The sequence below is a fragment of the Typopeltis vanoorti genome, chromosome 2 (genome assembly GCF_054136105.1).
Source record: "Typopeltis vanoorti isolate ZY-2024b chromosome 2, IOZ_Tvanoo_1.0, whole genome shotgun sequence".
Taxonomy (NCBI): Eukaryota; Metazoa; Arthropoda; class Arachnida; order Uropygi; family Thelyphonidae; genus Typopeltis; species Typopeltis vanoorti.
Genome location: NC_143550.1, coordinates 63,025,035 through 63,037,783, shown reverse-complemented (window position 1 = coordinate 63,037,783; position 12,749 = coordinate 63,025,035). Strand labels below are relative to the sequence as shown.

General features: G+C 35.4%; 1 protein-coding gene across 1 annotated transcript in view; it reads left to right on the top strand.

The window, feature by feature from the left end:
• The window catches only part of LOC150109090 (phospholipase D1-like), a 558,765-nt gene that overhangs the window by 252,619 nt on the left and 293,397 nt on the right, over window positions 1–12,749 (top strand). The window contains exon 7 of the mRNA XM_090405612.1: window positions 4,372–4,482. Within this exon, the coding sequence (XP_090261738.1) occupies window positions 4,372–4,482 (111 nt within the window). The remainder of the gene's footprint in view (window positions 1–4,371; window positions 4,483–12,749) is intronic.

Here is a 12,749-nt window from a genome sequence, read left to right as displayed (position 1 = left end):
TTCCCAGGCCTATAGCAATATCCAACTAAATATGTCTTCCTGTCCACTTCCATATTACACCATACTGCCTCATAATCATTGCTACTATTTCCCTCTTTCATGTCTACTTTATGTGGATATAATTCTCCTGCTATCATCAGTAGCACTTCCCCTACCTTCTTGCCCTTTCTATCCTTGCAAAAAATAGTATACCCTTCCATTTCTATTCCTGTTAAGATATCATCTTCATTCAACTATGTTTCACTTATTCCAATGATTTTGGGGCAAATATACTCAATCACTGAAACCATTTCATCCACCTCATTTATTTTTAGGTCCATAACCACTCCTATCCAAGTCACTGGATAGGAGTGGTTATGGACTCCACCACATCTGCCCTTTCCCAATCTCCTTTATCACCACTTACCACATATATCCACTCTGTCTCAACTTCCCCACTCACATTGCTGTATTCTCCATCTCCATACACATCCACACTCCCTGCCCAAACAGGCTCACTCTGTTTACCTGTTCCTCTTTTGTTCCTGTTCTCTCTTCTTCTCTCACAGAAAGTTGGAGAGAGAGAGAGAAAATACAAAAGATGAAAGTATAATATAAGCAGCTGAAATGAAATTTCTTAGGGTTGTTAAAGGATGTACAAGAATGAATAGAATACAAAATGATGAAATTAGAAAGGAATTACAAATATGAGTGATAAATGATAAAATAAAACAACACCCAATGATTTGTAGAGAACATATACAAAGAATGTGGGAAGGAAGGATACTCAAAGAAGTAACAAAGTATAAACTGAAGAGAAAAAGAGACATAGGAAGACTTATAAAAAAGAATGAAAAGTATAGTCCTTAGGATGCTGAAACAGACTTTTAGTTTATATCTTGAGAGAAGAAGTCTGTATGATATTAGTTATTAGAATAGACTGATGGCATGTGGACTGCAGAGTTTGGTAATAGAAGGAGAGGTTATTGTGATTGAGACATTTAAACTGTTGAGTAGTAGTTACAGGGTTGATACCAGGGACTTTTTTTTTGTATGGAGAGTGGTTAGATCATGGAATGCATTATCAGATAGGGTGGTGAAAGCACGAACAGAATTCTGAATCTGCTAGGTCCAGAGTTGTTAAAAGTCTTACAATAGAATTGAGACTGTAAAGATTTAAAATTCTTCACTTCTCTTCTAGGCATATTGTCACAACATGTAAAGATTGAGAACTTTTACACAAGCAGCTCAGATCTCTTTAATTAGGCTTCAGCAAACCTACAAATTAGATATGTGTTTAGATATGTGACCTAACTCCCCACATCTGAAACATTTAACAGTTTTAATTTCATCCATTGCTTATTATGTGGTATTCTTTTCTCATTATCATAACTCTGATTTCTTTTTTCACAAGAAGTTAACTGTAACTGAAGTTCTGAAATTGATTTTATTCAAAATTTCATCCCATGTATTTAAAATAACTAACATCTTATCATTTATTCTCTTCTCATTTTTTAGTTTCTCAAATTGCTTATCAAATTTTGGCATTTGAGAGTTCATATCATTAGAAATAGTATAAGAAAATACTCTGGATTTACAGGAATTCTTCTTACAAGCCATCAAAGAATTTACTTCATCAATTGCATCAACAAACTTGGCTGGGTTTGAACACACATGCAGAATCAATGATTCTTCTTTTTTAGCAAGAACTCTTTTTACAATAATCCAATATTTGTAAACTGACCTTTTTTAATTCAGGCCTCAATCCATGTCTGAATTGATGGGGAAAGAATTCTCTTCAAAAATTCACTATCATAATCATATAATCATATGAAAAATAACATATGATATATATATATTATAATATGAAATATTTAATCATATAATCATATAACAGTTTAAGCAATCATATAACAGTTTAAAAGAATCTGTTTCCCATAAAATTGGGAAATGGATTCATTTTGCATTTATATACATGAGTGAACTTTCCAAAGACATGGCCAAGTTCCTGTCTTTTGGAAAATTCCTCAGATAAAATATATTAAGTGTTGCATAGTTCAAAGCTAATCTCAGCCTTCTGGAATTTTCAGCAAAATGCTTTGCTTTACCTTGCAGTTTAGACTTTAAAACCAAAATCTTCTATTCTTCAGACTATCTACCACTTTTTTTAATTGATTCTACAACTTCAAAAAATTCTATATTTTCATTAGAATCACTATTAAAGTTTATTATAGGATATCTCAAGTTCTGAACATATTTTGAAAATTCTTCATATTGTAATGAATATACAGAATTTTCACCTAATAAACTTGAATTATTTATTTTCTTAATCAATACTTACTAATACTACAGAAAGTTATTCTGAAAACTAGATTTCTTAATTCTCTTATTAATCATCTCAGTGATGCACCATTTATAATGTATATGTGGGGATAGGAGCAGTATAAATTTTTAATTTCTCTCTCTTGTGCATGTAATCCTATCAAGTTGCACCATAAAATTACTCCTCCAGTCTCAGTGGTTTAACTCTTAACTCAAAATAAAAAGAACAATACCTGAAACTAAACTAAAAATCCAACTTGCACGCAGATTTGTATCTCAGGATAATGCATAAATGTCTTTTAAACTAGCCAATTAACTCATTAAACCCATGAAGAGATTGAATGTTCACACACTATATAACCAAAATAAAAATCTTTAATTTGCAAATAACACAAATATATATATGTGTGTGTGTGTGTGTGTGTGTGTGTGTGTGTGTGTGTGTGTGTGTGTGTGTGTGTGTGTGTGTGTGTGTGTGTGTGTAGAAAGTATTTTACCTTGGGTATAATAAATGTTAAAGATTCCAAGCTATTTTAAACCTGGTTTTACTCCATTTCCCAAGTAAGCAAACAGACAAACAAATCAAATTTGCACCTGCAAGTAGCTTGGTATCTAGCTTGGTATCTTTAACATATATATATAAACACACACACACACACACACACACACACACACACACACACACACACACACACACACACACACACACACACACACACACACACACATCAATTCAACACAACTTAACTGTGCAAGTGTGAATATATTCTTTACATCCCAACTCCAAACCACATAAAAACACTCTACCTTTTCATGTGGTTCTATTACATAAGCCAACAGTTATTATCCTACATGGACAAAACTTCTTGAATTTCATTTTCCTACAGAAACTTTTTTGAATTTTTGCCTTTTTTTTCCTCTTTACAAAGCCTCGATAAGGAATCACTTGGACTATTGTGCATAGGTCTGGTCTCCTGATTTCCGTTTTGATTCTGATATAGTGGAGAGAATGCAAAGGAAAGTGTTAAAAATGATATCAGGATGGAATACTAATTATGAAGACAGAGTGAGAATTTATAGACTGCGGACACTAGCAAACAGTAGAAACTAGTAAATAGGGGGTGATATGATTGAGATTTACAAACTTTTGAAAGGGCCATATAGCATTTCAATTGATGGAATTTTTAAATTTATGGAGGGTGGGGAAAGGATAAGAGGACATCCTTGGAAGCTGAGAATGAAAGCACTAAGAAGGGGGTTAGGGCTAGATTTTTTTCTCTCGTAGGGTGGTGTACGATTGGAATGGATTGCTTTGGATGTTGTGAGTGAAAGTAGTGTGGGCATGGATGTTTGTGATTGTCTGTGAAAATACTTGTGGTAGTAGTGGGCAGTAGATGGTGTTGGTGTAGTTGGTGGATTGAGTAGCAGAAACAGAGAGTTGTAGAGTGGGTGCCCTCCCTCGATGAGTCTTTGGACTCCCTGGAGGTGTCAAATAATAATAATAATAATAATAATATGATGAATCATCTTGATATAAATGTTTCAGCACTTGACAGCTCATACAAAATTATAATTAACTTCTAACAACTAATTTTAATAAATTTATTTCACATGTAATCAAGATTTGCTTAGCAGACTAAGCAAGACAAAAAAGAAACATTCATCTAAGTGATGTTTTATTAACTTCTCATCTTTAATTCATTTTTATATTTTTAAATTTGTGGATATCTGAATTTCAATGTAGTCCTACATTCTGATTTTATAATGGCACACAGATCAACATGCCCTCAGTCCTGTCAATATATGAACACAAAAATATGCATAATGGTTATTTTGAATTGCATGCTATCGAAATACATGTATCTTTTCAGAAATATCCTGTAAATTGTAAGAAAACAGAAAATTAAGTATTAAGTTTGATAATTATGGGAATTTTCTGTTCCTCAATGAATATGTAAAATTTCATCACAAGAAAAGTAATGATGGATATGTGTATTTTTTAATTATGAAGGCATAGTTACATGTATGAAACCAAATATCTATTTGCTTTTATTTTATTTATGTTATCAGCAAAAGGGAGTTAAAGTCTTTGTGTTACTTTACAAAGAATTAGAAATTGCATTAGGCATAAACAGTCTACATAGCATGAAGATTCTTTCCCAACTAAACCCAAATATTTGTGTAAGTCATTTTGATTTTATGCCAGTGATTAAGTATCTGAAGTTAATAGTTAATAAATATTGATAACATTGTAATGAGAAATTGTAAAGTGATGTATGCAATAATCTTCAAACTTTTCATTTCCTTGATTATGTATTTAATTTTGCTTAAAAATTTCACACTGTTGTGAACATTGTATTTTTATTTTTTTTTTTATTTTTCATCTTCCTCATATTCTTATTAACTTCTTAAGCTCAATATCCTGGAATAGCATTAAACAATTTCATATAAAATTGTTTAATGCTATTCCAGGGCAGTTATTCCTACCTAATTATTCAGAGATAAATTAGCTATTCTTCATAAGAGACTAGCATATTTATTCTGATTCAAAAGTCCTTTGAAGAATTTTTCACATTACTGTATGCTATATAGGGTTTGAATCCATTTTTTTCAGCCAGTGGGTATTGTCACTACCAGCTGAATTATAGAGATTCCATATTTTATATTTCTGTTTCATTAATGTTTTGAATTACATTTTCATGCCTCGATTTTAAAGATCATATTACACCAAAGAACGAATTGAAAAATTTCATTTTAACTTACAGTAGGCATGCACTATACATATAGTAAACACCACTATAATGTAATGATATTTATTATTATTATTATTATTATTTGTCACCTCCAGGGAGTCCAAAGACTCATCAAGGGAGAGTGTGCCAACAGCATCGAACGATTGGATCCCTTCCAACTACTAACCGCACACAAACTTACTTAACTGAGCCATTAGTGGCAGAGGCTCTACCAATCGACCAACCTTTGCCGGCAAATGTTATATCAAATTACAGAACTGGCCCTTCCCCAAGTCCCATATAACTAATGCTATTTTAAGTTCACCATTACAAACAACAAAAGATGAAAAAAAGATGAACCCTTTGCTATAGTAAACCAACTTTTTTTACTATAGCGATTTTTTGCTATTTCCTTTGTCCCCTGTCACAATCAGGACAAACAAAATAACAAAAACCACCGTGGAAAATATCATAAAAGAAAATTGGAGAAAATATATCAAAAGAAAATTACTATTATTATTAATTTACACCTCCAAAAACTCATCGAGGAACGGTGTGCTAATCTATATACAACTCACCATCTCTACTACTTACTTAATCCACCAAGTATGCACAATTCCACCTGCTGCCTGCTGCCAATAGTATTTTTTGTCTATAAATTGCATGTGTGTTTTTCTGGTAAATTTGCCTGTATCCTGGATTAAAGACACAATTTTCCATCAGAAAAATCCCTACCATCTCCATATGGGGATGGTAGGGATTTTAAGTTCACCATTACAACTGAAAAATCCCATATAAACATTATTATTATTATTAACATCTGACCTAAAAGGAGAGACTCGTTGTGTCATGTATACACTATTGCACACACACACACACACACACTGCTCAATCAAGAGTGCCTTAAACTGATTCAGTGTGTCTACGTTCACAACACACACACACACACACTCAGACTATGCATTCCACTCACCAACCATTCTCAGTGCAAAGAACCTTCTCCTCACTCCTCCACTCTCACCCTCCTTTTGTACAGTTTCTAGCGATGGCCTTGTGTTCCTCCCCTCCCCTCTCCCATTCTATGAAAAATCTTTCCATATCAACCTGATAACCACTCCTGACCAGCTGATATGTCTCAATATTATACTCCCCTCTTCCTCCTATTCACAAGGCTTTGCAAGTTACATTCTCTCAATCTGTCCTTATACTCCACATTCCAAAGAGCACTGATCACCTTTATGAATCTTCTCTGGACCTTTTCCAACATATCCTCATCACCATGAAAACCCAGTGACCAAATCTGTGCACAATAATCCATATGAGGCTTACACAATGGCATAACTGCTCTATTTCTGCATATCAGGGTCCTCCGCATCATCGATATTATCCGATTGTGACATCTTCATAACTTGTGCAATGTGGCTCCCTGAATTTTAGGTCCTTGTCCACCATCACTCCTAGATCTCTCATCTCCTCTACTTCTTTTTAAAGTTTTCCTGCCAAGTGTATACTTTGCATCCTATAGTTGCTTCCCAAATGTCAAAACCTTACACCTTGCAACATTTAACTGACAGTTTCAGTTCCTCCTGTAAGGCCATAACATTTGCTTGACTCTGCATTGCTCTCCCCAATTTTGCATCATCTGCAAACAGCTGCATATCAATAGATAAACCCATCCCAATATCATTAACATACAAATTTAACAACAATGGTTCCCAAAACTGATCCCTGCTGTACGCCACTAGTGCCGTTCCTCTTTTTATATACTGCACCCCATATACAACTTCCTGATACCTATCTGACAGTCAGTCACTGATCCAACTCAGAAGGCTGTTATCCAATCCCATCTGTTTCAATTTATTTAACAGCTTCCCGTGTGGCAGTGTATCAAAAGCATTTGCAATATCCAAGAACACCACTGTATATCCCCCCCCCCCCCCCTGTCCAAGGTATTTGTTGCCTTGTTATAGTACATAAATAAGTTAGTAACACATGATCTCCCTTTAACAAACCCATGGTAATAACCATAGAGAATACTGCTGTTATCAACATATGTCTATATCTTACTTCTCACTAATCTCTGCAGTACCTTCATCACAATTCCAGATGTACAGATTGGCCTATAATTTGAAGGTATACAGCCTTATCACCATCTTTATGCAGGAGAACAATTTTACCCTCCTTTCACTCTCTTGGAATCTATGCTGTTGTGAGGCTTTTATGAAACAGGCATGCCAATGCTACTGCTAATTCCCTGAAACATTCTCTTAAGATGGTGGCGATATGATATCAAATCCTATTGCCTTATTGATATCAAGGTTATTTATTTCCTCAAATACCTCCTGCTCACTCACAATTATATTAGAGTGAATACCCCAACAATGTCTTCTGCAGCAGTGACCATTCTACCATTTTCATCCACTTTAATCATCTTACGATGATCCTTGTGACATATCTAAAAAATTTTATACGGTTTTTCTTTGCCTGATTTACTAGTTTCTGCTCATACTCCACTTTTGTTTTCCTTACTGATGGAGTGACTCTCCTGGCTTGTTCATAAATCATCATCATCATATACTCTATCCGTCCAACCTAGGATGGGTTGAGTTCCCCTTCCCCTATACTGAGGAGGGCTTACAGCTAATTAATGCAGCTGGGTCACCATTCCTTGTTACATCCCCCCCCCCCCCTAAGGGCAGTATTTCTGACTGTAATCTGTGTGCGTTCACGGGGCTGGTTTGACTGTTCTATTCACGAAAAAACAGAGTTTCCATGAGAAAAAATCCCCTACCTCCGTATGAGACTAGCTAACTCACCTATAGTCGAAATAGACCAGATAAAGATTCCTCATGTCATTGACAGTAATCAAACCCAGGTCTTTACCACCAAAGGGCTTTGTCTATACAGACTGAGCTAAGAGGCTCTTTGTTCATTATACTCTTCATTAAACTGATTATTACCATTATTCACCTTGTACTGTCTCCAAAGTAGAAAATGCTTATGGCCCTCATTCATCCATTTTACACCTACCTTATTCAGCCTTTTGGCCTTCAGAATACATTCAAACATCGATGCTGTTATGTATTTTTTGGAAGTTTCCAAGCAGCATTTATTTCCATACTGCTCAACTCCTCGTTCCATGCTATATATCCAAGCTATCTCCTAAGCTTGTCATAATCACCAGCCTTGTACTTCTACATATATTCTTTCCTCACAGAAGTCTTCATATTGCTAGCTACAACCCAGATGATCACTCCATGATCACGCTAACCAACTGGAGGGAAGTGAGCAAACCTACTCATAATTACGTCCTCTGATGAAATGATCAGATCTAAAAACTTGATCCTCATGTGTCCTCCTTTATGTGCTGCCTAAGATAGTTATCTCTCAAGAACCTGAGAAATGCATTTTCCTTATTCCCGAATGCTATTTCTTCATTCCAATCTATACCGCCATAATTAAAATTATTCTTGCTTTGTTCACTAATTCAAGTTGTTTATGACTTTCTTCATCGCTACTCTCCACATTCCCAGGGCAATAGCAACATCGAACTAAATATGTCTTCCTTTCAATCTCCACATTACACCATAACCATTGCTACTATTTCCCTCTTTCATGTCTGCTTTATGTGGACATAATTCTCCTGCTATTATCAGCAGCACTCCCCCTTCCCTTCTTGTTCTTTCTATCCTCACAAAAAATACTATGCCCTTCCATTTTTATTCCTGTTAGAATATCATCATCATTCAGTCATGTTTCACCTATTCCATTGATTTTTTGGGGAAACTCAATCAGTGAAACCATTTCATCTCCCTTATTTCTGATACTTCTGGCATTTGTAAACAAATATAATAATTCATTTTTAGGGCTGTAACCAGTTGGTTGTGATTTCCTCACCACCTGCCCAATCTTCTTTATCACTACTTATCACATTTATCTGCTCAGTCTCAACTTCCCCACCTATATTGCAATATACTACATCTTCATATGCACATGCACTGCCACTTTCATCATCATCCAGTGTCACTATACCATGTCTCCCTGTCCACCCAGTCTCCTCCTGTTTCCCTTTTCCTATTGCATTCCCATTCTCTCTTCATCTTACATGCAATGACTGTTTCCAGTGCTAAGCACTTTTGCCTCTTCAATACTACTCTCCTGAGCTTTCACTTCATCTCTAACTTCTGATCTCTTGCTTTCATGACACACTGCATTTCCATCTAGTAATAGTTTCCTCAGTTCGCTCCAAAGCCATTTAAATGCAATCAACTTCTTCTTCGTAATTCCATTCTTCCCTCAAACACTTCTCACATATCCAGAAACTGTACTCCCTTCTCCTCACAGAGCTTTGATATCATACTGTTCATAATTTTGGCTTCCCATTTCAACTCATCATTGTCATACCTCGGCAACACACTGACAACCTTTTTCACTACACTGTTATCTTTCACTCTTCTCTATAACTTCCTGATATTTGCCCTCACATGCTCCTTATATCCACTTAGATCATTTGTCCCCACAACCACCACTAATTCTCTTACTCATTTCTTCCTCATCTCTAACACCTTAATTATGTTACTCATTCTCCCTCCTGGATAGCAGACCTTATTTACTCTCTCATTAAATAATCCTCTAAGTATGGAATCTCCATATCCTGGAATCACTCATCACCTCTTTTTTTCTTTCATTCTATTCCTTTGCACAATCAATTTCATTAGTTTCCTCTAAATGTCTAATATTCCTCTGCATATTCATCATTTCATTTTTCATTTTCAATAACTGTTTCATCAAATCTTTTATTCCAACAATTTCACTCTCTGTCACTCTCTCACAGTTTTATTACCTCTCATTCTGGCACACCTTACTTCTGTTTCCTCATTCATACTCACTTTTGCTCCCTTATCACTAACTTTTGCTTCTACATTGTTGCATTCTTTCTCGCCCTCAGTTTCACTATCTTTTTTTTTTTTTCATTTCCATTTCTTTCATTTATGCCATCTCCTATCTTTTCAGTATGTTTCACATTCATTACCTCATAGTCTAATAATATATCATACTTTCTACATATCAATACTTTCTCTCATTTCTTATTCATTTTTTCTCTTTCTCCACAAACACATCTCTTACGCTCTGCCATGCATACATTTTGCACTCACGACATCAAATCATTTTTGAAATGTCTATATTGTTAATGCCACTTGATTTCCACAGCACTCTTGTAGTCACACTGGTAGATGTCCGTGTTGTTGGCCTCGTGAGTATCACCATTGTGTTATATTTAAAGAAGGCAATTTCAATTAATAAATAAAGCAGATATCATGCCAAAAATCATGCAGCTCCTCCTGCAATGAGTCTTTGGACTCCATGGAGCCTAATAATAGTAATAATTAAAGCTTAAACAGTGCAATCCAATGTGAGAGTAAAAATGTGAATAATGTACAGCAACAAAACCTAATTAACATCTTCATTTTTAATATGATTATGCCATTATCATCTCTGTTCACTCCCTTTTCTTGAGAACTCTCATACGGTTTGTCTCTATTGTTCTGATCAGTTTTTTTTTTTTTTAAATAACACTTTTTATATGCATAAGTTAAAACTGGTTTGAACATCATCATCATCATCAAATTCCTGCCATGTACCCTCAATGGGTGTACAGGATATGACAGTACTACATGAAAAAATTACATCATTACTAACTTCCTATCTACAATTTTCCTCCAAATCAGTCTGTTACTTGTCAAGACTCCAACATTATCAGATCTTATATTTCTATCGTCTAAGGCACTTTGTACCGTATCAATCCACCTATATCTTGGTCTTCCTCTGGGTCGTTTTCCTGCTAACCTGGCAGAGAAAACTTGTTTTGCTAATCTTTCCTCTCCCATTCTATTTAAGTGACCATACTATCTGAGATTAGCTCTGCTAACGCATTCCTGGATGCTGACAATGTCAAGTTCTTTCCTAATATCCTCATTTTTAATATGATATTGCCATTGATGCCATCTGTTCACGCCTCTAATCTTTCTCAGAACTCTCATATCTGCGGTCTCTAGTTTTTGGTCAAGTGTTTTACTTCTGACCCAGCTCTCAGATCCATAAGTTAAAATTGGTTTGAACACAGTCTTGTATACAGCTAATTTAGTGTTGCGACTAATTTTTTTCTTATTCCATATGAATTTATTCAATTGACTTCCCACGATACCAGCTTTGCTGATTCTGTTGTCTATTTCTATATTTAGTTTACCATCTTCAGTAAAAATCGTGCCTAAGTAGCTGAAATGTTTTACTTGTTCCACAGGTTCTCCATTCACAACACAGTTGACATTTTCAATGATTCTGCCTATTTTCATTGTCTTTGTCTTTTTATTGCTGACCTTCATACCATATCTATTACAACAGCTATTCAATTTAGTCAGAGAATCTTGCAGACTTGTAGCGGATTTATTTAGAAGTATAACATCATCCGCATAAAGCAAAGAGCTGACATTAACATCTCCAATTTTGATATCAGGTTTAATACCACATTCCTTCATAATGTGATCCATATAGATAGTGAATAACAGAGGGGATAATGTACATCCTTGTCTCACACCAGATTTAACATTAAACCATCTTCCTGTACTTCCTTCAATTCTAACTGCTGACTCACAACTCAAATAAAGACTAAGTATTGCTTGATATAATGCCCCATTGACACCATATAACTGCAGCGTATTGAATAGCTTCTCTCTTGGCACCTTGTCATATGCCTTTTCCAAATCGACAAAACTTAAATACAGATCTTTGTTATATTCCCATGCTTTCTCGACTATTTGTCGTAAAGTGAAGATCTGATCCTGACAGCCTCTATTTGGCCTGAATCCAGCTTGTTCTTCACCAAGCTTTTCTTCCACAATTCTTCTCAACTGTTTCTCAAGTATACTTGCATAAATCTTGCCAGGAACACTCAGTAGGGAAATACCTCTGTAATTCTCACATTCAGTTTTATTTCCCTTTTTATATATGGGTACTATGAGAGCACTACTCCAATCATCGGGAATTCATCCCTCTGTCCAGGCCTTCTGAACTATGCAGTGCAGCCACTGTAAGACTCTTATACCACCATACTTCAGCATTTCTGGTCGAATATCATCTACTCCTGCTGCCTTTCCACATTTCAAGCCTTTGATGGCTTTTTCTATTTCAAGTATGGATATGTATTCCTGACTGCATGCCTGGTCAGTGTTTTTTATCACTGTGCTGTCATCACTGCTTGTTTCATTTAGCAGTTTTTCAAAGTAATTACTCCATACTTCAAGGATATCTTTTTCTCCTGTTTTCATTTCACCTTTATCATCTCTAATTCCTTTTACAGCACTCTTTCCTCCATTCCTAAGCTTCTTCAACAACCTCCAGAATATTTTGCCACCTTCTTGATATTTATTTTCTATATTCTTGCCAAAGTCCTCCCATGACTTTTGTTTAGCTAGTTTTACACACTGTTTAGCTTTCTTACATTTGTCTCTGTATTCTGTAAGAGTAAAAGCTGACTTATTTGCCAGGAACTTTTGATATGCTTTCTTCTTTTCCTTCACTGCCTCTTTAACTTCCTGTGTCCACCAGGGAGTTCTGATTTTTTTATCCTTGCACACAACCTCACCACATGCCTCTCTGGCAGAATCAATCAATGTTTCCTTCAGAGTTTGCCACTGAATCTCCAAGGTTTGATTCCTG